The 26610-nt window shown below is 42.3% G+C and overlaps 1 protein-coding gene across 2 annotated transcripts in view; it reads right to left on the bottom strand.

Moving 5' to 3' along the window:
• The window catches only part of uvrag (UV radiation resistance associated gene), a 144566-nt gene that overhangs the window by 35507 nt on the left and 82449 nt on the right, over positions 1-26610 (bottom strand). For both annotated transcript variants that reach the window (XM_038990151.1, XM_038990150.1), the window contains exon 13: positions 25090-25165. In XM_038990151.1, the coding sequence (XP_038846079.1) occupies positions 25090-25165 (76 nt within the window). The remainder of the gene's footprint in view (positions 1-25089; positions 25166-26610) is intronic.

Here is a 26610-nt window from a genome sequence, read left to right on the forward strand (position 1 = left end):
AGAGTGCGTGTTGTGTTTCCCCTATATTAATTTAGCGGCTGCATTTTCTGGATGGTAAAATGTTTTCAGTGTAACCTTAAACGACTAAAACCAGATATAAAGTATTAATAAAATATAACGGAGCTATATATTTTTAAATAAGATCATCTTTGAGAACTAACAATTTCCAAAATAGAAACTAGAATTGAAACTAAAATTGTAAAAATGTCATGGCATGGGCACCCCATTGAATTAGTTATGTCTTTCTCGCTTCATATTCGTCGCCATTTGCCACGCCCACTTAAACGCAGTGCTTCCCTTAGGATTTATTTAAGTCTAACTTCTATATAAAGAAGTGTGTGTGTGTGTGTGTGTGTGTGTGTGTGTGTGTGTGTGTGTGTGTGTGTGTGTGTGTGTGTGAAAGAGACAGGATGGAACCGAAAGGATAGTGTTGTGAACATATTAAGTATTAGCAGGCCTTCAAGCCATAAGCCGTCTAAGATAAACCACTCCTGTGCTCCAGTATCATAAAGCCTCAGATTGTGGTCATCTTCTGAAGGGCTAGGCAGGCAGTGAAACAGACAAAGTCCACACTATGCCTCGGAAAGAATAACACCACCAGAGGTTTTTATATCAGAAATAAAAGAAGAGGAAGGTATACATAGGGAAAAGGAATATCATTCCAATGTTTTGCTGTGCAAAATGGACAAACTCAGCAATTATGCCTAATGCAATAGTAAAAGTCTGAATTATTATGTGGCCAACCACAGTAAATACCTCCATTGATGCTATACACTGGGATACACTAAAGCAGTGGTAGATAGAGAGTGGCAGGCCCTGGAGAAGCAAACTTAAGCAACCATCACAGATACAATGTTGAATACTAGGGATACGGTGTTAAAGTGATTCTCCAAAAGGTTTTGTATCATTTCAGCCAGTACAGATGCAGGATCTTAATTTGATCACCCGGTTGAAGGAGAACTTTCCTGCAATGTAGGAAATGTAAAACTTGTAGTGTATTTAAGGTTTAAAAAGTCTTCTGAAGTTAGACATTTGCATTAATTATGATCCACATGTCCTGGTTCAGCAAGATTATTTTCCTGCTGTAACAAACTGGCTCAAATTAAGATCCTACATTCGTTGTTTCGAAGTGTTAACGAGCCAAAATGTGTTAACGAGACAAAATGGTTCCAAATTTTTTTGCACAATTGTGAACTACGTCATCCATTTCGTATATGTCACAAATTGCAATTTGTGTGATATGTTACCAATTCTAATTTGTACAATACATTATGAATTTGTAAGTGCTTAAGATCCCGGACTGCAAGTTAAAATCCCATTTTCCCACGCCTTAATTTACAATGATCAAATGCAGATCGAGACAATAGGAAAAACGGAGGGAGAGACAGCGGGGCGAAAGAGACAGAAAGAAAGAGAGAAGTAGATGAATACTGGATTGAGGGTAATGGAGAGTAACGAATAAACCTCTTCGCCAATAGCCATAAGAGAAGGTGAGAAATAACAGTTTGAAAGGAAATAAATCCAAACCCCAACTATAATTAAGAAAAAAATCCTTCAGCTTTCTCTTCCATTGGCTTTTGCTGAGTATCAAAATTAGACCATGCAGTGTCAGGGAAAGGAGTATGGCCAGTGTCCAATTTAATGTGGAGTGTCCTGAACATTCCCCCGTCACCTGGGTTGTTTCAACAGTTACCCTGCCTAGTGTTAAAGATGTAATCCACATTAGGGATTAGCTCTCTCGACACTGCCATGGCTAGGGGAGAGACAGGGAAACCAAAGACCAGGCAGACATATGTCTAAACAAAGAGTGATTTCTCACAATGGATTATACAACCCTATAAGAATAATCCTAGAAGAATCCAGTGATTACATATGCATTCATGGATGCCAAGAGAAGCCAGGCATGCCCAAAAAAATGTACCATGAAAAAAAATATATGTATTTACACTACCGGTCCAAAGTTTTAGAACACCTACTCATTCAAGGTTTTTTCTTTATTTTTACTACTTTCTACATTGTAGAAGAACAGTGAAAACATCAAAACTATGAATTAACACATATGCAATCATGTAGTAACCAAAAAAGTGTTCAACAAATCAAAAAGCCACCCTTTGCCTTGACAGCTTTGCACACTCTTGGCATACTCTCAAGCTTCACCTGGAATGTTTTTCCAACAGTCTTGAAGGAGTTCCCACATATGCTGAGCACTTGTTGGCTGCTCTTCCTTCACTCTGCGGTCCAACTCATCCCTAACCATCTCAATTGGGGTGAGGTCGGGTGATTGTGGAGGCCAGGTCATCTGATGCAGCACTCCATCACTCTCCTTCTTGGTCAAATAGCCCTTACATAGCCTGAAGGTGTGTTGAGTTATTGTCCTGTTGAAAAACAAATGATAGTCCCACTAAGCCCAAATCAGATGGGATGGCATATCGCTGCAGAATGCTGTGGTAGCCATGCTGGTTAAGTGTGTCTTGAATTCTAAATAAATCACAGACAGTGTCACCAGCAAAGCACCCTCACACCATAACACCTCCTCCATGCTTTACGGTGGGAAATACAAATGCAGAGATCATCTGTTCACCCACACCGCGTCTCACAAAGACATTTGGACTCCAGACAAAATAACACATTTCCACCGATCTAATGTCCATTGCTCGTGTTTCTTGGCCCAAGCAAGTCTCTTCCTTTATTAGTAGTGATTTCTTTGCAGCAATTCAACCATGAAGGCCTGATTCACACAGTCTCCTCTGAACAACTGATGTTGAAATGTATATCTGTTACTTGAACTCTGTGAAGCATTTCTTTGGGCTGCAATTTCTGAGGCTGGTAACTCTAATGAACTTATCCTCTGCAGCAGAGGTAACTCTGGGTCTTCCATTCCTGTGGCAGTCCTCATGAGAGCCAGTTTCATCATAGTGCTATATGGTTTTTACGACAGCACTTGAAGAAACTTTTAAAGCTCTTGAAACATTCCATATTGACTAACCTTCATGTCTTAAAGTAATGATGGACTGTCATTTCTCTTTGCTTATTTGAGCTGTTCTTGCCATAATATGGACTTGGTCTTTTACCAAATAGGGCTATCTTCTGTATACCCACCTAGCTTGTCACAACACAACTGATTGGCTCAAACACATTATGAAGGAAAGAAATTCCACAAATTACCTTTTAAGAAGGAACACCTGTTAATTGAAATGCATTCCAGGTGACTACCTCATAAAGCTGGTTGATAGAATGTCAACAGTGCGCAATGCTGTCATCAAGGCAAAGGGTGGCTATTCGAAGAATCTCAAATATAAAATATATTTGGATTTGTTTAACACTTTTGGTTACTACATTAATCCATATGTGTTATTTCATAATTTTCATGTCTTCACTATTATTCTACAATGTAGAAAATAGCAAAAATAAAGAAAAACCCTTGAATGAATAGGTGTTCTTAATTTTAATTTGCCTTCAATTCGCAAGAGGCTGAATGTATCTCACAAGATTAAAAATCTGAGCGAGCAAAACAGCTCCCCTCTGTCTCTGTATGTGTAGGCCATATATCTGACACTGTCTGGTCCAAGAGTATGACATTGTTGCTGCCTGTGGCATTGAATACGGCGAAAGCCGGCGAGCATTTGGCCTCCCTTGATAAAAAAAAAAAAAAATGTAAAAAATAATAGAAAATCAGCATTGAGCTAAATTGAGTGAGTTCAACTGTGAATTGTCCCGGCGCACCAAAAAAGAAAGTGTCAAAGGAAGTCAGTTTGGATTTGGCGTCAGTCCTATCAAATCACAGAGAGCATACGTCACTGACAGAAACAACTTGAATTGTTGCATCTCGTTGTGTTGTTGTCCTCCGGTGGCTAGCTAGCCAGCTAGCTAAAATTGGCCCTTTTCTAAATTAGCCATGGATGGCGATAGGGATTTGGACTTGTGGTTTTACTTAAATCTCAGTTCTGGCCAATGATTATAATGGCGATTCTGATCCAACCATTGATTGTGCCCCTGGCCTGATATGAAAGTTCAATATGTAGCTAGATGTAGAAGGCTAATGTTAACTAGCTAACGTTGCACATGAAAGGATGTTAGACTAGCAAGCAAGCACAAAAAAAAGTGTGTAAAGTATGACAGAGTGATAGACCATTTCGTCAACAAGAGCAGAGGATGGCATTGGCGTTTCTCTACAAGTGGGGTCGGTCAACATTTTTTCTACTTGCACAAATGCGCACGCACAGAAATCAGAACCATGGACAGCCACATCATATCTAGCTTACGTTGATTGAACTAAATTGTTTTTGGTATCTTTTAGTTGTCACTGTATTAGAATAAGCATAGGTGATTTGATGATGAAATATTGAAGTAGTGGGCGCAGCTCCTGTTTTCTTTGCAACTTGCGGTGGTTCTAAATCAATAGTTGTTTGGTGGTCTGAAAATGGCGGAAACATGAACTTGTTGACCATGCTGTAGGTCATGTAACTGTTTGTTACATGCAATATGCTTTGTGGACTTCACCAGACAGAGGTTGCTCTCTGGTTCTGTGATGAAACAAAGGTGTGGTTGAATTTATTCTGCCACTGTCTCTTCTTATTATCTGGGCCGTTAGGCCTATATATCACGGTCGCAAGGCATATGAACTAACAGGTTTGTATTTGTAATGGATCCCCATTATCTGCTGCCAAGGCAGCAGCTACTCTTCCTGGGCTCCAGCAAAATTAAGGCAGTTATACATTTTTAAAACATTTCAATACATTCACAACAGATTTCACAACATGTGAAGTGTGTGCCATCAGGCCCTTACTCTACGACCACATATCCACAACACAAAATCCATGTGTACGTGTGTGTATAGTGTGTATGTTATTGTGTGTTTGTATGCATGCGTCTGTGCCTGTTTGTGTTGCTTCACAGTCCCCGCTACTCCACAAGGTGTATTTTTATGTTGTTTTTAAAAAAAATCTAATTTTACTGCTTGCATGAATTACTTGATGTGGAATAGAGTTTCATGTAGTCATGGCTCTATGTAGTACTGTGCACCTCCCACAGTCTGTTCTGCACTTGGGGACTCTGAAGAGACCTCTGGTGGCATGTCTTGTGGGGTATGCATGGGTGTCCGAGCTGTGTGCCAGTAGTTCAAACAGACAGCTCAGTGCATTTAACATGTCAATACCTTGCACAAATACAAGTAGTAATGAAGTCACTCTCCTCCACTTTGAGCCAGGAAAGATTGACATATTATTAATGTTAGCTCTCTGTGTACATCTAAGGGCCAGCCATGCTGCCCTGTTCTGAGCCAACTGCAATTTTCCTAAGTCCCTCTTTGTGGCACCTGACCACACGACTGAACAGTAGTCCAGGTGTGGCAAAACTAGGGTCTGTAGGACCTGCCTTGTTGATAGTGCTGTTAAGAATGCAGAGCAGCACTTTATTATGGGGAGACTTCTCCCCATCATAGCTACTGTTGTATCAATATGTTTTGACATGACAGTTTACAATCTAGGGTTACTCCAAGCAGTTTAGTCTCCTCAACTTGCTTAATCACCACAATATTCATTACACGATTTAGTTGAGGTTTAGGGTTAGTGAATGATTTGTCCCAAATAAATATTTCCAAAACGAAAAGCATTGTAAGTCCAATTTATTCCTTGCCACCCATTCTGAAACTAACTGCAGCTCTTTGTTAAGTATTGCAGTCATTTCAGTCGCTGTGGTAGCTGACGTGTATAGTTTTGAGTCATCCGCATACATAGACGCACTGGCTTTACTCAAAGCCAGTAGCATGTCGTTAGTAAAGATTGAAAAAAGCAAGGGGACTAGACAGCTGCCCTGGGGAATTCCTGATTCTACCTGGATTATGTTGGCGAGGCTTCAATTATCGACAGGCAACTTTTTATCAACAATATAGCAGGGAGTGTAAAGCCATAACACATACGCTTTTCCAGCATCAGACTATGATCGTTAATGTCAAAAGCCGCACTGAAGTTTAAAAAAACAGCATCTACAACTTATATTTTTCTATAAAAAAAATAAAATAACACATTTTCATTTGTATGTTTTACCCCTTTTTCTCCCCAATTTCGTGATAGCCAATTGGTAGTTACAGTCTTGTCCCATCACTGCAACTCCTATACGGACTCGGAGAGCCATGCCGCACTGCTTCTTGACACCCTGCCCGCTTAACCCGGAAGCCAGCCGCAACAATGTGTCGGAGGAAACACCGTCCAACTGGCGACCGTGTCAGCGTGCATGCCCGGCCCTCCACAGGAGTTGCTAGAGCGTGATGGGACAAGGACATCCCGGGCAGCCAAACCCTCCCCAAACCCGGGCGATGCTGGGCCAATTGTACGCCGCCTCATGGGTCTCCCGGTTGCGGCCCGCTGCGACACAGCCTGGGATCGAACCCGGATCTGCAGTGATGCCTCTAGCACTGCGATGCAGTGCCTTACACTGCTGCGCCACTCGGGAGGCCCCGCCCCCACAATATTTTTATTATCAATTTCTCTCAGCCAATCATCAGTCATTTGTGTAAGTGCTGTGCTTGTTGAATGATCTTCCCTATAAGCCTGCTGAAAGTCTGCTGTCAATTTGTTTACTGTAAAATAACATTGCCTCTGGTGAAACACCAGTTAACAAAGGGTTGGTAACAGGCTGATTGGTTGGCTATTTGAGCCAGTAAAGGGGGCTTTACTATCCTCAGGTAGGAGAATAACTTTTGCTTCCCTCCAGGCCTGAGGTCACACACTTTCTAGTAGGCTTAAATTGAAGATATGGCAAATAGTAGTGGCAATATCATCTGCTATTATCCTCAGTCATTTTCCAGGTTATAGAGCAAACAACGCAATAATTTTTGCTGGCTTCCCCAGTGATTTTACCCACTCACCGCTACTGTAAGAATCGAGGGCTATGCCTAATCACCAAAGCATTCCATCAAACAATTCCAAACAGATGTTCCTCTGCGGCAAACTCGAATAATATTTAATTTTACGCCAAGGGCCCTGCAGACATTTCTTGTTGCTAAACTAAAAAATTGTGTTTGCCGCCTTATTTGTTTTATATCAGATAAGGGAGAAGTAATCTTCGACTAGACGAGCAAATCCAAATAAACTGATTATATTCGCTCTATATCAAAGCCTGTCCAAAGTTCACCCTGTTCTGAACCTTTAGACTCCACTTGTAATAACTCATAACTTTAAGTTGTTTGCCTAGCTATCCTACAACGATTACATTCACTCTCTCTAATTCCTCTCCAGTCACTCACTGCCAACCCTCATTCGCACCGGCCAAAATCAGGCACAAAACACTTAATATCAGATGTGTACTGGTATAATGTCTCCCACCAAGATCACACCATTGTTCATGTGTGTGTGTGTGTGAGAACGTCCACATTATCCCTGTGTGCGATTCAACTCCCTGCCAATTGGCAGGGAGGCACATTATGTTATGAGAAAAGACATGGGGTTTTGTATTAGAATCTTTCCCCCCTCTCTCTGTCCTCTTTTGGAAAATAAGTGAAGAGCACAAATGTTGAAAGTCTGGGCCTTTCATGTAAGGTAACTGGTTGCCTTTCAAATAGTGCAAAACATTATCAGAGCTACTGGCCAAAACTTCAAGAGGGATACTTAAAAAAAAATATATATATATGATTAAAAGATTGTTTAACGGTATTGTTCAGTCCAAAAAACAAATTATAAAACAGGTTGTGTGGATCCTGAATGGTTGATAGCAGGGTTAATCACGACAATCCTTGGGTAATGTTAACAGTTCCATTTGAATTATCAATGTACGTCTACTGTTCCACAGCCCAGCCAGGCAATTCATAAACTTCATCTCCCCTGGAAAAAGGTGTCTTGACATTATTTCCCCTTGCTTCTAGCCTAGCATTTTGTTTGCAACAGACGGGGTTTGTCTAAACCTTGCTGCCTGCCTCTCTGACCTGTGCAACAATGTTGCAGTTTTTTTTTGCGATCTCCACCGTGCCATACAGAATGAACATATCCGGATGAGACGGACAGCTTCTCTGAGCCAGGCAAATTAATTTACCATTTATCAGGATCATTATAATGGATAAGTTATAATGGACATAATTATAATGGATATATGCAAAGAAATAGCAATAGAAACAGGTAAAACAAACAAAAATGCACATAGTTTGTGCCATTTCAGCTGCTTGATCCGTATTAGCTTTAGTTTGCTATCAAGCAAAGGAGAAGTTGCCATCTTGCATAACAACCTTTTTTGCTTGGAACGGACAACACATCGCTTGGCTAGCGACCATGCCAATAGAGTCGACGAATCTCAGAACTAATGACTGGTTTTTGCCTGGAGTATGTTGTCTGGTGGAAGGGTGAAATAAAATAAAAATTCCTCATTCAAATAAAGTTGAATGAAAACGTGGTTAATAGTTTTTTATTTATTTTTGCAACCGTTTCATAAAAGCAATAAGGCACCTGAACCCAGGGATTATCATGAAAAACACCCTCCTAAATCCTGTTTACCTGGCCCTCCGCTTCGTGTCGGACCTAAGAACAGCCCTTAGATGGATGTTATTCTCACGATAATCCCCAGGTTCTCATGCTTTACTGCTTAAGGATAACCTCACCTATTATCCAGCATGTTTTTTGGAGGCCAACCTCTCCAGTGTGTTCCATTTGTTCTCATAGAGGGAAGAGAGAATGAGGTCGAGTGTTCCTCAGACTGAGTCTTTCATACTCCTATAAACGAAAACTCCACCCCAAAACTATCTTAGTCCATTGTTGATATAGTCTTTTGTATTTTGAAAGTTACATATCTTGAAAACTTGACTGCTGACATGCAAAACATTTTGGGACTATATCAACAATGGACTAATGAAACTAATACCAAAATATAGTTTTGGGGTTGAGTTTTCCTTTAAGTACTGTAGTAAAGTATGTGGCTTTAAATTTCATATTTTTTTTAAAGTGTAAGTATGCAGGTGATTTTTCCATACAAAGTAAGTAAATAGGTACATACAGTGCATTCAGAAAGTATTCAGACCCCTTCCCTTTTTCCAAATTTTCTTATGTTACAGCCTTATCTTAAAATGTATTTAGAAAAATATTTTCCCTCATCAATCTACACAATACACCAAAATTACAAAGTGAAAACAGGTTTTTAGAAATGTTTGCAAACGCATTAAAAATAAAAAACAAATACCTTACTTACATACACTACTGTTCAAAAGTTTGGGGTCACTTAGAAATGTCCTTGTTTTTGAAATTAAAGCACATTTTTGGTCCATTAAAATAACATCAAATTGATCAGAAATACAGTGTAGACATTGTTAATGTTGTAAATTACTATTGTAGCTGGAAACGGCAGATTTCTTAAAAGGAATATCTACATAGGCGTACAGAGGCCCATTATCAGCAACCATCACTTCTGTTTTCCAATGGCACATTGTGTTAGCTAATCCAAGTTGATCCCTTTTAAAAGGCTAATTGATCATTAGAAAACCCTTTTGCAATTATGTTAGCATAAATGAAAACTGTTGTCCTGATTAAAGAAGCAATACAACTGGCCTTCATTAGACGAGTTGAGTATCTGGAGCATCAGCATTTGTGGGTTCGATTACAGGCTCAAAATGGCCAGAAACAAAGAACTTTCTTCTGAAACTCTTCAGTCTATTCTTGTTCTGAAAAATGAAGGCTCTTCCATGTGAGAAATTGCCAAGAAACTGAAGATCTCGAACAACGTTGTGTACTACTCCCTTCACAGAACAGTGCAAACTGGCTCTAACCAGACCCCGGTGCACAACTGAGCAAGAGGACAAGTACATTAGTGTATAGCTTGAGAAACAGACATCTCACAAGTCCTCAACTGGCAGCTTCATTAAATAGTAGCTGCAAAACACCAGTCTTTACGTGAACAGTGAAGAGGCGACTCCGGGATGCTGGCCTTCTAGGAAGAGTTGCAAAAGAAAAAGATTCTCTGTTCTGATGAAACCAAGATTGAACTCTTTGGCCTGAATGCCAAGCGTCACGTCTGGAGAAAATGGCACAATCGCTACGGTGAAGCATGGTGGTGGCAGCATCATGCTGTGGGGATGTTTTTCAGCGGCAGGGAATGAGAGACGAGTCAGGATTGAGGGAATGATTAACGGAGCAAAGTACAGAAAGATCTTTGATGCAAACCTGCTCCAGAGCGCTCAGGATCTCAGACTGGGGCGAAGGTTCACCTTCCAACAGGACAAAGACCCTAAGCACACAGCCAAGACAACGCAGGAGTGGCTTCAGGACAAGTCTCAAAGTCCTTGAGTGGCCGAGCCAGAGCCCGGACTTAAACCCGATCGAACATCTCTTGTGAGACCTGAAAATAGCTGTGCAGCGACACTCCCCAACCATCCTGACAGAGCTTGAGAGGATCTGTAGAGAAGAATGGGAGAAACTCCCCAAATACAGGTGTGCCAAGCTTGTAGTGTCATACCCAAGAAGACTAGAGGCTTTAATCGCTGCCAAAGGTGCTTCAACAAAGTACTGCGTAAAGGGTCTGAATACTTATATAGATTTGATACATTTGATATAAGAAAACTGTTTTTGCTTTGTCATTATGGGGTCTTGTGTGTAGGTTGATGAGAGGGGAAAAAACGATTGAATCTATTTTAGAGTAAGGCTGTAACTTAACAAAATGTAGGAAAAGTCAAGGGGTCTGAATACACTGTACTTAGCTACGTCTGGTTAAGTATTGTTACTGGGTGGCACCTTTGGGCACAGTACGGGTAGCTGCGCATAGCTCGTGGGACAAGGGGCACAATTATTCTCCACCCAGACAAGCTATAGCGAGCCCAACAACCGACCAACCGAGGCTTAGACATGTTTAAACCAGAGGCGTTTCCATGGCGACCTACAGCCCGCACCCTGAGTGGCAGCCTACAACAATTAGTATTGTTGTGTAGGAGGGAGGGTGGTACCTCTATACCCCTTTTAAAGTTAGGCAGTGTTTATTTAACAGGCTCTTTCATTAGCCACTTAACTCCTCTTTCTCAAACTGTGAAATTATTATGTGGACCCTGGGACAGTCAGGGGCCCTCTGCCCCAGCTACAGCCCAGTTCATCACAGACGCTTCATTAATAGAGTGAGAAATGGGTTTGGCTTGATACGGAGGGATGACATGACAGTAAGGCCTGGCCGACTGACACTATCCATAACCCTCACTCTCCCATCCAGAGTAATGCAGCCTGACATCAGGGGTGCTGGGAAGGGAGTCTCTCTAATGGGGTGGGATTTTATTTGACGGAGAGTGAGGGAGGGGAGTGTGGAGAGAGTCTGACATCCCCACAACGCCTGTGTTTGTGGGATACATGTTTAAGGGAGAGAAGGAAGAGAGAATCAGACTGATTCTGCTGGGGTTTGTTCATTCCTTCACAATGAGTAGAGTTTGAGGAGCAGATCTGTTAAATCGGATGAAAGACTGCCGCTCTGAGGAGAGAAGAGGTAAGAAAGACCTTAATGAGATCCACATGGAGAGGATGAGTGAATAGTGATGGAGAGAGAGAGAGAGAGAGACGCTCGACACAACCCAGCCAGGATGGTTGACAATTTTTTGAAATATTGACCAGATGGAATAAAACAATGCTGGTCCCAAAAGCTGTTTCATTTCTTTAAGGTGGAATAGGCCTTGTAGATGAAGGAACGCCATTTAGCCAGAACGCACACGATAAAGGCAAGGCGCACAGAGCAGTTTGATGAATTAACTAGAACAACACGTTTTCTAAACTTGCTGACATAAAATATACTTGGTCTCAGCTCCTCACCGATTCACACAACGAGGGGGAGAAACACGAGCCTCGTGCTTGGCCGGCCCAAACACCCACGAGTACAGAATCTCTTTTGCTTTGAAGACCTCACTCCCCCAAAAAAGTAATGAAAAATAATGTTGGGCTGAAAAAACGACCGGTCAGTTTTACACGTTATGACATGGCTTTGATAAGATGACCAATCAAATCACAACAGACGCAGAGAAAAAAATATTGCCACTGACTGTGACGTCTTTTCATCTTTTACTACTTATCAAACAGTTGTATTATTACGTTCCCTCTGCCCCTTCCCCCACCACACTATCATTCCTCCGATATTATGAAAATGCATTTTGATGTGGAACTGGCTGGGAGAGTTTTTTGTTGTTGTTGAAGTTATCATTTTGAAATGGCTGTATGCTTAGAGGGGCCCAACATGTAGCCTAGCGGCTGGGGTTCAAATAGTATTTAGAATACCTATAATATTTTACCTGTGCTTGATTGAGCTTATCTAGTGAAAGGGAACCAATAGAGTAGTCCAAAAAGTGCAAACCGAGCGCATCTGGCAGTCCGGGGCAGGCTAAATCAAATGCTCAAAACATTTTAAAGAGTTTAAAAACGATATGAACCCAGGACTCTCTGGAGCAAGACTCCAGCAAACAAAGACCCTCAGCTACAAATCTCAAGCAGCTGGAAACTTCAGCCACACTATTCAGTTAAATGACAGAGCAGAGCCCACAGCCCAGATTCCACTATTCAGTTAAATGACAGAGCAGAGCCCACAGCCCAGATTCTGACAGAAAAGGAGGGATCCTCAAAAGCACACAGTTAAACACTTCGATAATGATATGATTTCACTACAGCTTTGCACTGAGGATGCAACATGACACCTTTCATAACTCATCATACTGTAACAGTGTCATCAGATTATGACACATTTTCAGGCCAATTGTGAATAGACCGCTATCAATAAATTCCCATTGATGTAGGAATTCCAATTGGCAAGAAAAGTAGAGCTTGACTAGGAACCAACTCTCCCCACTGATCCGTTTGTACTTATCTATGTCTTTAACTTCCAGTTTGCAACAATTGAGTTTCTGTCTCCTATGCAAAGACAATAGCACGCGCACGCGCACACGCACACGCACACACACACACACACACACACACACACACACACACACACACACACACACACACACACACACAGAGAGAGAGAGAAAGTGTCTATGGGGAAACAGTAAGCATGATTAGGCCTTCTTCCACCCATATATTAAGTGTAGTGGGCTGCTCTGGCACCTCTTTGCGGTGATAGGCAGATCCTGAGCTACTGACCTCAAACAGTGGAAATGCAATAAGAGGAATTGAAGTGTTTCATAAAGCCATAGGACGCTGTCCAGAGGAATCCCTGTAAAAACCTGGCAGCCCAGGCATAATCACAGCGTGCTGACGGCCCACGCTCCCCTCACAGGCTCTAAATTGGAAACCACAGGACGGTGACATATGTATACAGTGCCTTCAGAAAGTATTCATACCTCTTGACTTATTCTGCATTCGGTTGTATTACAGTCTGAATTCAAAAAAATTATTCTCACCCATCTACACACAATAGCCCAAAGTGAAAACATGCCTTGGAATTTTAACGAATGTATTGAAAATGAAATACAGAAATATCTAAAATACACAAGTATTCACACCCCTGAGTCAATACATGTTAGAATCACATTTGGCAGCTATTATAGCTGCAAGTCTTTCTGGGTAAGTCTAAGAGCTTTGCACATCTGGAATGTACAATATTTGCACAATATTCTTTTTTATTCTTCAAGCTCTGTCAAGTTGATCATTGCTAGACAGACATTTCTAGTCTTGCTGTAGATTTTCAAGCGAATTTTATTCAAAACTGTGACTAGGCCACTCAGGAACATTCAATGCCGTCTTGGTAAACAACTCCAGTGTATATTTGGTCTTAGGTTATTGTCCTGCTGAAAGGTCAATGTGTCTCCAGTGTCTGTTGGGAAGCAGACTGAACCAGATTTTCCTCTAAGACTTTGCCTGTGCTTAGCTCTATTATGTTTATTTATAGTCCTTGCCAATCACAAGCATACCCATAACATGATGCAGCCACCACCATGCTTGAAAATATGAAGAGTGGTACTCAGTGATGTGTTTTGTTGGATTTGCCCCAAACTTAACGCTGTGTATTCAGGACAAAGTTAATTTCTTCACCACATTTTTTGCAGTTTTACTTTAGTGCCTTATTGCAAATAGGATGCATGTTTTAGTGCCCTTCTTTGCGAGGCATTGGAAAACCGAGACAGAGATGAGGTAGTCTTTCAAAAATCATGATAAACACTATTATTGCACACAGAATGAGTCCGTGCAACTTATTATGTGACTTGTTAAGCACATTTTTACTCCTGATCTTATTTAGACTTGCATTAACAAAGGGGTTGAATACTTATTGACTGAAGACATTTCAGCTTTTCAGTTTTTATTAATTTGTAAACATTTTAAAAAACATAATTCCACTTTGAAATTACTGGGTATTGTGTGTAGACCAGTGACACAAAATCTTAAATTTAATCAATTTTAAATTCAGACTAACACAACAAAATGTGGAAAAAGTCAAGGGGTGTGAATACTTTCTGAAGGCACAATAACTGCAGTCCCAGTTAAATAATAAATAATATGGCTGGGTCTGGACCTGGCTGTCATGCTAACAGAGACCACTGACTGGTGCTACCCCGCCTCAGCTGGACGGACGAACAAACAGACACTAAAAACAACAACAAATAAAAGGTGGTATGGGCAACCTGTGTCAGCTTTGAGGGCCACTACTCCCTTAAATGATGAAGTGAATTGATGTAACACCATATCAGGGAAGAAAGATAACACTTAAGACGGTAACATTGGGCACACTACCACACATACACCACTCATTTCTGCACTGGGTGACATTTATAATCCAATATTTAAATGTATGTTTTTAGGGAGTTAAGGGAAACAGGTGCATCTGGTCCCGGTCGTAAAAGGTTCTACCACAGACAGAACCAGTCTACCCAATAAGTGGCTCTGGATTTGTACCGACCGTAGCTAGCAACAATGTTTGTGATGGAAAACGGGACTAGACCACACAATGAGAGGCTATGAAAAGCCCTGGGAGAGAGGTGTGTGTTTTTGCACTGCATTTAGCTCCAACACAGCCTGGGTTAAAAAAGTATTTTAAATATTTCAAATATTCTGTGCATTTACTAGAGCCTGACTGGAGTGACAAATGGGTGGGGTTAGCACTTTTGGGGCTACTCCATTTATTCCATTGCACCAGACAAGCTCAATAAGGCACAGCTAAAGTAATTGAAAAATGTCCAATACTATTTGAACCCAGGCCCTAGACTGCTGCTGCAGAGGCCCAGTGGGAACCATCCCACAGCCCTGAGAGGCCAGAGCTACTTGCTGCTTCTTTCTGGATGTTTTTCCACCTCCAGGCCCATCCAGACCAGAGCATCATGATTTCCCAGCAGAAGTAGCCACACTCCCTCCCTCTAGGAGCAAACGAGCAGCCAGCCGCTCAGGCCTCCCCTCTCCTCCTCCCGAAACATCTCCTGCTTCTCAGACTTGGCCAGAGAACAGTAAACTAAACTCTGGGAGGGAGGGAAGCTGGGGGAGACCCTGGTTGTTCCTGTCCCCACTCCCCCCCAATAACTCTCTGTGCCTGGACACATTCATCACTATACCCACTGAGGAAAGAAAACGTTATTCATTTATTTAAACTATGAAATACTGATGAAATACTGAAGCGGTGTGATACAGAAGACCTGATGCAAGTGCCTGATTTCTTCCAGCTCCATGGGTGGCTGGTTCATATAGAGAAAACAGAACTGTGATATATACAGTGTGTTGCTGCTGCTGTATAACATACAGCAGGAAAGATACCACCCTTACAAATTGTAGGGATTCTAAAGGAGATACAGTATGAGGTATGACTGCAAGCAAGAATACAGCAGCTATCCACTCAATTACAAGCTCACCATAGTTCTATGTCTGCCCATACAGTACAGTAAGAGCACATTTCCTAAAACATGGACAGTCATGCACTTACACACTTAAAAGAGCACGACATACTGTACAAGGCTTGGCATGTCTAGAGCACTCTGAGGTACTGGAGTCTGACACACTGACAGATGTAATCTCTGACTGGGCTCTTTGAGAACAGAGTGACTCTGGTTTCAAATAGTATCCGTTTTCTTTCAAATACTCAAATACCTGTAATTGATTAAGCTTGCCAAGCACAATGAAACCAATGGAACAGCCCCAAAAGTGTAAATCCCACCCGTCTTGGGATTCCAGGCAGGCTCAATCAAACGCTGAACGTGTTTGAAAGAAACCAAATCCTATTTGAACCCAGGTCTGGTGAGTTCCCCCTCTCTCTGGCTCATAAATCATGTGAGAGAAGGTTAGACAGCTGTCAAAGCTGTCTCCCTCTCTGGTCCTGTTATTCCTAGACTGTTAACAATCTCTCAATCCAGCAGTATCACTCCTCTCTCCCCTAACCGTTTACTTAACCCACTTACACTCTGCCAAAAACAATTTCTTGCTTGAAATGTGACAAATCAAGTCAGCTTATGAAGTGCCTTTTACAGTCTGAGACGTTAGAGATTGACTTTAAAGTGGCACCTTAATGGCATTACAATATAAACCACATTGTCAGAGGCAGGGGTGCGGAATGGGCCTCTTATTAGATGTACTGTAAAGGGACAATTACCCAGCCATTTATTCTTCCGCATGCAGGCACTTTGCTTTGAGGCTCGCTGCTATTCTTCACCACCGGGCTAAAACAAAACCAGACACATATTCATGACCTGTCCTGCGGTCTCAAAGAGAACTCTACTTGTTCCCTCCCTGCCCTCACTCCACGTAAGGAGGTAGAGGGTGGAATGCAAAGTAAAGTACAGTACATTGAGAGGCTACATCTCTGGGCGTGTCTGTCCCGTCCATTATGCCACAGGTTTACCATATCAATCCCTGTGAAATGGAAAACGAATGTTGTTGTGTCTGTCTGTCTGTCTGCACTTGAAGCTCCACATTATCCATATTAGCCTTTAGGGTTTGAGAGGACACAGAAGCCTGTTTACTGAGATGAGGTTTTGCAGGAGGGGGGGGGGGCAGGCGGGACAAAATAAGGAGACTGGTTGTTTTAGAGGGGACGATGCGGAGTGCAGAGTGACGTGATCACATGGCTTTTTCAGGAATGCTCTCTGACCGGACCACGCTGTGGGGTTGAGTCACTGACCACAAGCCTTCACTGACGGGACAGACTGTCAGGGAGAGAGGTTTTCAAGGGGACACCTGGAATAGTTCCTTCTAAATCTACTCCTCTCCACTGAAAGGTTGAGCCGAGAATGGCTCAGGGGAACCAATGCTCCTCGCTCTCATATTTACCTGCCTCATCTTAATTAAATTGAAGGAGGGTAAACATAGCAGTACCATCTATGGCCAGTCAGCCCTTTTCTGCTCAATGCGTTGCCTTCAGCTCAAGGACACTGTTAGTTTCAATAATGAATGGGAGATCTTTGTCAGCCCTGGGAGAGGTTGGGATTCGGCAAGGAGGGCTGGGCCCATCGTCTGATCAAGGATTTCTATTTAAAACAAGAGTAAACAGGATCCTTAAACCTGGGATTTTTGTCTGGAAATGACCTAACACCATGATGGTTATCACAGGCAGCTCATTCATTCATTCATTCAATATTGTGTTGATCTTTCCCCTACAGAAGGAACTCAAATAAGATGAAAGTGGTGAAGGCATGGGAACAGCTCTGGGATCAGAGTGTGGAAGTGGAGGATTATAGTTCCAGTTCTATATAGTGATTAATTACATTGAAAGGAAGTGAGGGAGCACCATGTCATTCAGTAAATTGGTGGAGGATGTCCAATTTACCATTACAGGACATTACATATTACAGTCTGAGCCAGGACATTATATAGGCCTATGAACTATGAAACAGTACATGACACAGTGTGGTGTACAGGGAGTTATTCTGGAGACCTGTGGGTTGAACGATGACTGACCATGGGTAAACACACAACTGTGCGTCCATGGAAACAGTGACAAAACGTGCGAAAAATGTAACCCATCCTGTTCTGTCCTCATAAACTCTGTGATAAATCATTGCCAGCTTATTCTGGTCACAAAACCCCATTGTAGGTCTGGCTGAGATCTGTCCGTATTAAAGAAAATAACAGACAAATGAAATAAGGTAATATATGGTGATCATTTTCATGGAGGCGTTGTGAACATTCTTGACTTGCATTGTGCCCAGGCAGTGCACATGCTATTCAGGTCAGGCTGGGTTCCAAAGAGACGGAAGGCGATATAGAGGACGGGGGCTGGGTAGTGTTCTACCTCTTTAGCACGCTAACCTGAGTCAGGCTCATATGGTTTCTATCAATGATTTATATATACACTAAATGACTAATACCCCCTATCAGTAAATGAGTGATCATTGATATACGCTATGTTAAAGCCACCGTGCCTACATCTTGGCACTCCCCCATCATTGTACAAAATATTTTGGAAGCTATAGAAATGCATTTATTAATGTCTACATTCGTTTTTGCCACATTTACAGAGACCTTACTGCATACTTAAATTATATTCTGAGCGAAACATAAAAATAAAATATAAAAACATTTTCTTTAAATTTGAATTTTGAGATTACTAATGTTACTGTCCCCAATACAACAAAACTACTTCAATACTGTATATGTAATTTGGTAATTGAAACACTGTAGAATTCCATTCATTCCTATGGAGGACTGCTCCTACTGGGGAGTGCCAATATGGCCGACCGGTGGCTTCAAAACTCAATGGCCAATACATAGCATACATAGAGGGTGTAGAGGATGGCGGAAAGAGGAGGGTGGAGAGAGAGAGGGTGAGAGGGAGGGAAAGGGACAGTTGTAACACTAGTGCATACTATACACATGGATGGCTAGGACACGTAAACAAATAAACAACCAAAAATAGCTGACGGCATCTCCACATCATTCTCATAATCCTCATTCATTGGTTAAGATCACTCTCCAATCAGAAATCATGCTAGCCAAGCTAGAACACCTTCTGCCTCCTTTTCTAACCACTGGGCTCCACCAATAACAACTACCTCCATTATTATCATGATTATCATTCATTATCATTCTGTGTTCTTGCCAATTAGTCAAGAGCACGTACTGCCTCTCAAACTGCTAGACTCCAACAATAAGAGCACGCCTAAGGCCCAGCTCCACCAATAATAGCTAGCTATGTCCCAGCTCCTGTTCCTGTTCCATACGCAGTATGCTGGCAGCCCAGCCAGGCACTTCCACTAACCACTAAACATAGTGGCTCCCCCATGAGTCATAGCTTGGTTTTATGGAGCCACAGTTGCCACATTCTCTCTAAATGGCTTCCCTGTGGGCCTTGGAGCTAGGCACGGTGGTGTACCCGTGCCTTCTGCTTCCCCCTCCCTCAGTTAGATAGCCCCGGGTCGGTCCTGCTTTAATAACTGTGCAACACTGAGCTTCGTGCTCCCAGACCAGGCAAATACGATACCCCCGGCTTAGCGATTCAGAGCTAATTGTCAATGGTGTAAAATACTTAAGTAAAAATACTTTAAATTACTAAAGTAGTTTTACTCCAGTACATTCCTAAAGAAAATAATGTACTTTTTACATTTTCCCTGACACGCAAAAGTGATCGTTACATTTTGAATGCTTAGCAGGACAGGAAAATGGTCCAATTCACACACTTTTCAAAAGAACATCCCTGGTCTCCCGGGTGGCGCAGTGGTCTAGGGCACTGCATCGCAGTGCTAGCTGCGCCACCAGAGTCTCTGGGTTCACGCCCAGGCCCAGGCTCTGTCGCAGCCGGCCGCAACCGGGAGGTCCGTGGGGCGACGCACAATTGGCATAGCGTCGTCCGGGTTAGGGAGGGTTTGGCCGGTAGGGATATCCTTGTCTCAGTATGTAAATGTAATAAAATGTATGCACTCTACTGTAAGTCGCTCTGGATAAGAGCGTCTGCTAAATGCAAAATTAGTGTGCCACTGGCTATCCATAAATAAAAATAAATAAAAATATTGTGCTGTCTGGTTTGCGTAATATTAGGAATTTTAAATGATTTATACTTTTACTTTTGAAACTTAAGTAGATTTGATCAATTACATTTACTTTTGATACTTAAATATATTTAAAACGAAAATAATTGTACACTTTTACTCAAGTAGTATTTTATTGGGTGACTTTCACTTGAGTAATTTTCTATCAAGGTATCTTTGCTGCTACTCAAGTATAACAATTGGGTACTTTTCCACTACTGCTAATTGTTGTGCCCCCCAACCCCTCACCCACCTCCCCCCTTCAAAACTACATCTAGCGTCTATTGCAATCTAATCAGGCTCACATGCCTGTTTCACAATGAGCATACGGATAAAGAAGATCTAGAGAGCGAGAGAGAGCGAGCGCATGGCAGAGCTTCAGCTCCAGAGCATACGTTCACTTTCCCTGAGAGCCAGTCTCACGAACTTGGCTAAAACGCAGGATTGGCGGCTTCAGTTCTTCTGCCCTCTGCAGAGACTTTCAGCCCCTGTTACAAACCCTCACCTGTGGCCTCCTGAACTGGAGGGAAGGAGCAGCCAGACGGCACTTCACTATGTAGTGCACTCATTCCAAGGGGCTAGAATAGGACAGGCCTCTCCGTGAGAAGCACAAGGCATTAGCAAAGCTTTAACCTAACATAGGAGTAAAAGAAACACTTGAGCAGCGTTTGTTGCCTTCCAAAAGCGGAAGTCGCGTCACAGGCTCTTTCCTTTTCCTCTGAAAACCGGATGCATCCGGTCGGTTTCGACCCAGCAGAGGGTGGCAATGCTTAAATCGTTTCACGGAGGTACAACTGGGGAGCAGAGTGCGAAGATGCATGTTAACGAACTTGGAAATGTCTCCACTCCAATCCTACGATCCATTTGGGTGTTGTTTGTGTTGAAACATGATATTTGCAGAGCGCACAAGGAAGGAAAAAGGAGCGAAAATGGGGTTCTGTCCGAGTTTTGAAGACAATGTTGGTGTTTCCTTTATGTTGACAGTTACCTGCATAATGTCTTCCATCCACCACTGGTCCAGTATGAGTGTGTACTTCACTGTGTAACCAGAGCACTGCTTTGTGTCAGCAGCAAGACGCTACACACCGTGGCAGCCCAGCTCCAGCCGGGCACAACCTAAGGATCGCATTAAAATCACTAAAGAAAGAACAAAACACAAACACAATAACAACCTGGCCGTGAAGCAAAGCGCTGGCTCTATTGGTCAATTATACTAGTGAGTGGAAAAGCCAGGCTCAGTGTTTCTAATACGGTATGGGGGGGGGGGTCATAGAAGCAGCCATTTCCTAATAAAGCCTTCATAGTATTAACAAGAACCATACCGTAGTCTCTACTCAAACATCACTGGGACGCAATCCAGGTCTCCCAGATAAAGTGGTCTGAAACGGCCAGAGTTGTGGAAAACCCGTATCGACTGTAAAAAGGAGGAAATGAAGCGTGACAGTGTTGCGTCGGTCGCTTTATGCATTCCCCCAAACTACTGGAACACATGTGATGGCTGCGGAACCGAGTGATCAGACACAGGAATGCACAGTTTCATGCGAGGTACAGCAATTCCCCATAGATGGTGGGGGAGCTGTCTTTGTGGTGGGTTCCGCTACATCTACTATGAAATGTTTACCACTTGCGCTGCAACAACGTTTCACAACCATTGTCAGCTGTGGGGAGCTGATCCATGCGGTGCACATAGGTTGATTTTGAGTCAGCCCAGTAAATCATTTTCAACATGGATATATCCCCCCAGTCACATATGGAATGTATAAGATGCTAGACTGATAAAAACTCATGAGCTCACCTTGAAAGAATTCAGTGACACAGACACAGTATGTTGACTGTCTTGCACAATGACGAGAGAGAGATTTCCGGATGGATTCACCGCAAGTCAACCTGAGGATTTGACTTTTTACCGACACACAGTCACATGCCATACGCTATTCCAGGGGGTGGGGTGGGGTCCCACAAATGTAACGTTTGGTAAAGACTGGGACTCTATATATTGCTGTTTGAGCCTATATGCTGTGCACTTGCCAGGTTTTTAAAGGCGCAGTTCAGTCAAAAACATGATTTCCTGTTTCCACACTATGAGGTCGAAATAACACTGATATAGCAAAAATTATGATAATGTTATTTTAGTGTTAGAGCTTTTTGGAGTGAAAAAAACACCTTGAATTTCTGCCTGATCAGGTGGGATGGAGTTTTTGGCCCACAGCATGTCATCATTATCTGATTATTCTGACCAATGACCAATCATGTTTTATTTGCATATGTATCCTACTACTTTGAAGCGGGTTAGGCTCTAGAGTCTAGACAATCTTATCCGCCAAAATTTAAATATACACTTTATATACAAAAGTATGTTGACCCCCCCCTTCAAATTAGTGGATTCGGCTATTTCAGCCACACATTGCTGACAGGTGTATAAAATCGAGCACACATCCATGCAATCTCCATAGACAAACACTGACATTAGAATGGTCTTACTGAAGAGCTCAGTTACTTTCAACGTGGCACCGTCATAGGATGCCACATTTCCAACAAGTCAGTTTGTAAAATTTCTGCCCTGCTAGAGCTGTCCCGGTCAACTGTAAGTGCTGTTATTGTGAAGTGGAAACGTCTAGGAGCAACAACGGTTCAGCAGTGAAGTGGTAGGCCACACAAGCTCACAGAACGGGACCGCCGAGTGCTAAAGCGCATAAAAATTGCCTGTCCTCATTTGCAACACTCACTACCGAGTTCCAAACTGCCTCTGGAAGCAACGTCAGCACAATAACTGTTCGTCGGGAGCTTCATGAAATGGGTTTCCATGACCGAGCAAAAGCCTAAGATCACCATGAGCAATGCCATGCGTCGCCTGGAGTGGTGTAAATCTCGCCGCCATTGGACTCTGGACCAGTGGAAACGCCTTCTCTGGAGTGATGAATCACGCTTCACCATCTGACAATCCGACAAACAAATCTGGGTTTGGCGGATGCCAGGAGAACGCTACATGCCCTAATGCATAGTGCCAACTGTAAAGTTTGGTGGAGGAGGAATAATGGTCTGTTTTTCATGGTTCGGGCTAGGCCCCTTAGTTCCAGTGAAAGAAAATCTTAATGCTACAGCATACAATTACATTCTAGACGATTCTGTGCTTCCAACATTGTGGCAACAATTTGGGAAAGGCCCTTTCCTGTTTCAGCATAACAATGCCCCCGTGCGCAAATCGAGGTCTATACAGAACCCAATCTAACACTTTTGGGATGAATTGGAACGCCGACGGAGAGCCTGGGTTAATCGCCCAACATCAGTGCCCGACCTCACTATTGCTTGTGGCTGAATGGAAGCAAGTCCCTGCAGCAACGTTCCAACATCTACTGGAAAGCCTTCCCAGAAGAGTGGATGCTGTTATAGCAGCAAAGGAGGGGACCAACTCCATATTAATGCCCATGATCGATGAGCAGGTGTCCACATATTTTGGTCATGTAGTGTATGTAAATATATCTAAATTTGTATCTACACACCCACGTGATCAGACTGAGAATTTCAATGGCAAAAGGAGGCTCATAATAACTTTGGGGGTGCTTATATTAGTCCAGTTACACACAAATGTGTAATGGAAATGTGTTTCTTGCATATCCCAACTGCTCCTGAGATACCCGCGGGGAGTGGGGTCACGGCCAGGGTCCAGAGACAAATGTTTCACCTTGCTGGTTCGAATACTTGAGCCGTCAACTTTTTGGTTACTGGCGCAATGCTCTACCAGCCGCCCAGGGAAAGAAGTTATTTTCATGAAATAAACACACACAGTGATTTATTAGACATACGGTGATGATAAAACAAAACAAAAAAATGTAAAGGCCGCATGGGGGATTTAAGAGGTTGATCCACGTCATAAAAAGAACATGTCTGAGATGAGAATTATCAGGCTCTCGACCCACACAGACACTCATATCCCTTTCTACCTGACAGTTACTACAGTACAGTAAAGTCAATCAAATGACACCATCCTCAACACTTCTTCCAGGATAGTATTTCACCTCTAAACCTGGCAGAGCGGACAGGCAGAAGTGAGGGAATGAAAATCAGATCTGATGTTAGAGCAACTCACACCACAGTAAAAAGGTCACTGGTCTATAATTCTAAGAACCCCATGGAAATGTTACTTATCTGAACCCCTCATAGATCATTAAAATCATAACAATACATGAAACAAACTGGGAGAAAAAGCTTTCTCAATTTCAGTTCGGTTGCATAAAGAACAGAATACGATCATTTTGAAACACGTAACATTCTTTTCTGGGTCTCCATACATACTGTACAGAACAAATAATGGTCCTGCTCTATCATGCAAGTCATAACATGCACCCTTGACCTCCTTGGGTTTTCAGTCCAAGCTTATTTTAAATTTGCAGTGTGTAGTTTCCCCCCCCCCCCATCTCTCTCGTTGTTGGACCAAGGCGGATAGAGGATGGCAGGAGTTTGGATAGCAGCTAGCTAACAGGTTGCGGCAGCGGCAGTGCGTCAAAGTCCAAACCTCCCAAAGTGCAGTCATTTGAACCCAGCCACCTGTTGCAGTTAATTGCCCTGCTTAATACACTGGAGATCCCATTCCACATTCTCACAATGGAATGCAAATTGTTATATTTGGTGCTCAATGATTAAGGGAGGGAGGGGGGCATGTATGTGTGTGTATATGTGTGTGTGTGTGTGTGTCCTTCTCCCTCACAGTATCCTGAGCCATTACATACAGAGGGTCAGTATGTACACTGGGGCCTCACTCTAGTCCAGTCTGTTTGCATGCATCCTAGTTTCTCCATATTTATTGTGAGTTTGTAGGTCTTCCAAAACGACAGGATCAGTGGAACACAGTAACAAGGCTCCAGTCCAAATGGACATGACTTGATCGATCCAAAACATGTATCAAAACCAACAGACCACTGCAAACACTATGTCTGTTCCCCACACAGAAACCTTTCAGTGACCTAACACCCTCAGACCATCTGACCTTCTGAGTTGGCCCGACACATGCTGGTGCTTTGTAGCTCAGTTGGTAGAGCATGGCACTTAACACCAGGGTAGTGGCACGTAACACCAGGGTAGTGGGTTCGATTCCCGTGACCACACATATGTAAAATGTATACACGCATAACTAAGTCGCTTTGGATAAAAATGTCTGCTAAATGGCATATATTAAATATATTATATGTGTACATGTGTCAGACAGTGGTCCACGGTCTTACCTGGGCAATGTTCTTGTTGATCAGGTAGACTCCGTACTCAAACTGAAAACGCTCTCCTCGAGGGTAAAGTGGGAATCTGTGTGAGAAGAAAAGGAAGAGCAGTGATAATGAGTGTACAGTACTGGAGTAGGTGGTACACATGGATTAGTCTGTGGGTAACAGCAGAGAGAAACCTAATCCTGATAGATTGAGGAGTTGAGAGCGCAGAGGCCCTCCCTACTCTCTAACATCAAAACAATTCCTGGGCTCTTCAGAGAGACATGGGACTCTACTACAGTAATAACAATACCACAGTTAGGGTTGCAAAAGGAGGGTATATTACTAGATACTTTGAAAGTTTACCAGTAAACTACTAGAATTGTTGTAACTTTCAAGGATTTAATTTAATTGATCACAAGACATCTACAGGCCCTTTTGGGTACTTCCGATTATCACAGGTGTCTTTTTGTATCTCTGGCCGTCTGTGTGTCCTTATCATATAGAACATATTCAATGGTTGACCCTGTAAAACACATTTCTGCACCTATGTAACAATAAAACATTTTTATTTAATTTTTTACTATGTCAATATGTCTTTGTTGTAAATGTTTTGGCACCAAACTGGTGGTGGTTTTGAAAAAAGTCAATCGTTGGAAGAGAAAATAATGCCATTGTTGATAAGATTCTTTTTTCATTAATTATGCAATTTTCTCTTGAACCATATGATCTATCCAATAGAAAGTCATGGACAATATGGGCACATATATAAAAAAATATATACTATATATGAATACATTTTCTTTATTTTTTAAAGTTATTCAAGTATAATTTACCAAAGTTACCATAGATTACCTGTATTCCGGTAACTTTGGTAAATTACCGGTAGCTTTGCAACCCTAACTACAGTAAATAAAGTAATAACCAGACTTGTATATGAGGGTAATAACAAAATAGGAGTGCAATTTAACACATACCTCAATTGTATAACATATCTACATTGCCGATTGAAAATAGCAAGAATAAACCATGTGGTGCTTGAAATTGGTTTTTCATTCCTTGTTGGTTTAACGTTGAGAGATTCACCAACAAGACTGAGTGCTTTGAAATAAATTGCTTCCCTGTTGTCACAGTCCAGGAATTACTGTAGTGTAGTCTGTAGCTGTTGGGGTTTGGTGGATAAAACATCTTAGCAGAAGCTGAGAGGGGAAACACTGAACTGAAATATCAGCCAAGCTCCAAACTGTCCAGGCTGCATACTGTAGGCCTATCAAACAGCCTGTACACCTCCTTTTACATTTCAGGGATCAAAGACAGACAGATGGAGAGGCTCGGTGGAAAAACCCCATTCAGCATTCAGGTGCCAGTCAGATGTCTAGCTAGTAGGGCAGGGCAGGCAGACACACACACAGTGCTGAAAACCCCTGGATGGAAGTGTTAACCTTTTGTCAATAGGGGGAGCAGTTAGCATTTATTTTTTCTGGGTGTTGCCAAATTAAACTGCCTCGTACTCAATTCTTGCTCGTACAATATGCATATGATTAA

This window comes from Salvelinus namaycush, chromosome 3 (genome assembly GCF_016432855.1).
Source record: "Salvelinus namaycush isolate Seneca chromosome 3, SaNama_1.0, whole genome shotgun sequence".
NCBI lineage: Eukaryota > Metazoa > Chordata > Actinopteri > Salmoniformes > Salmonidae > Salvelinus > Salvelinus namaycush.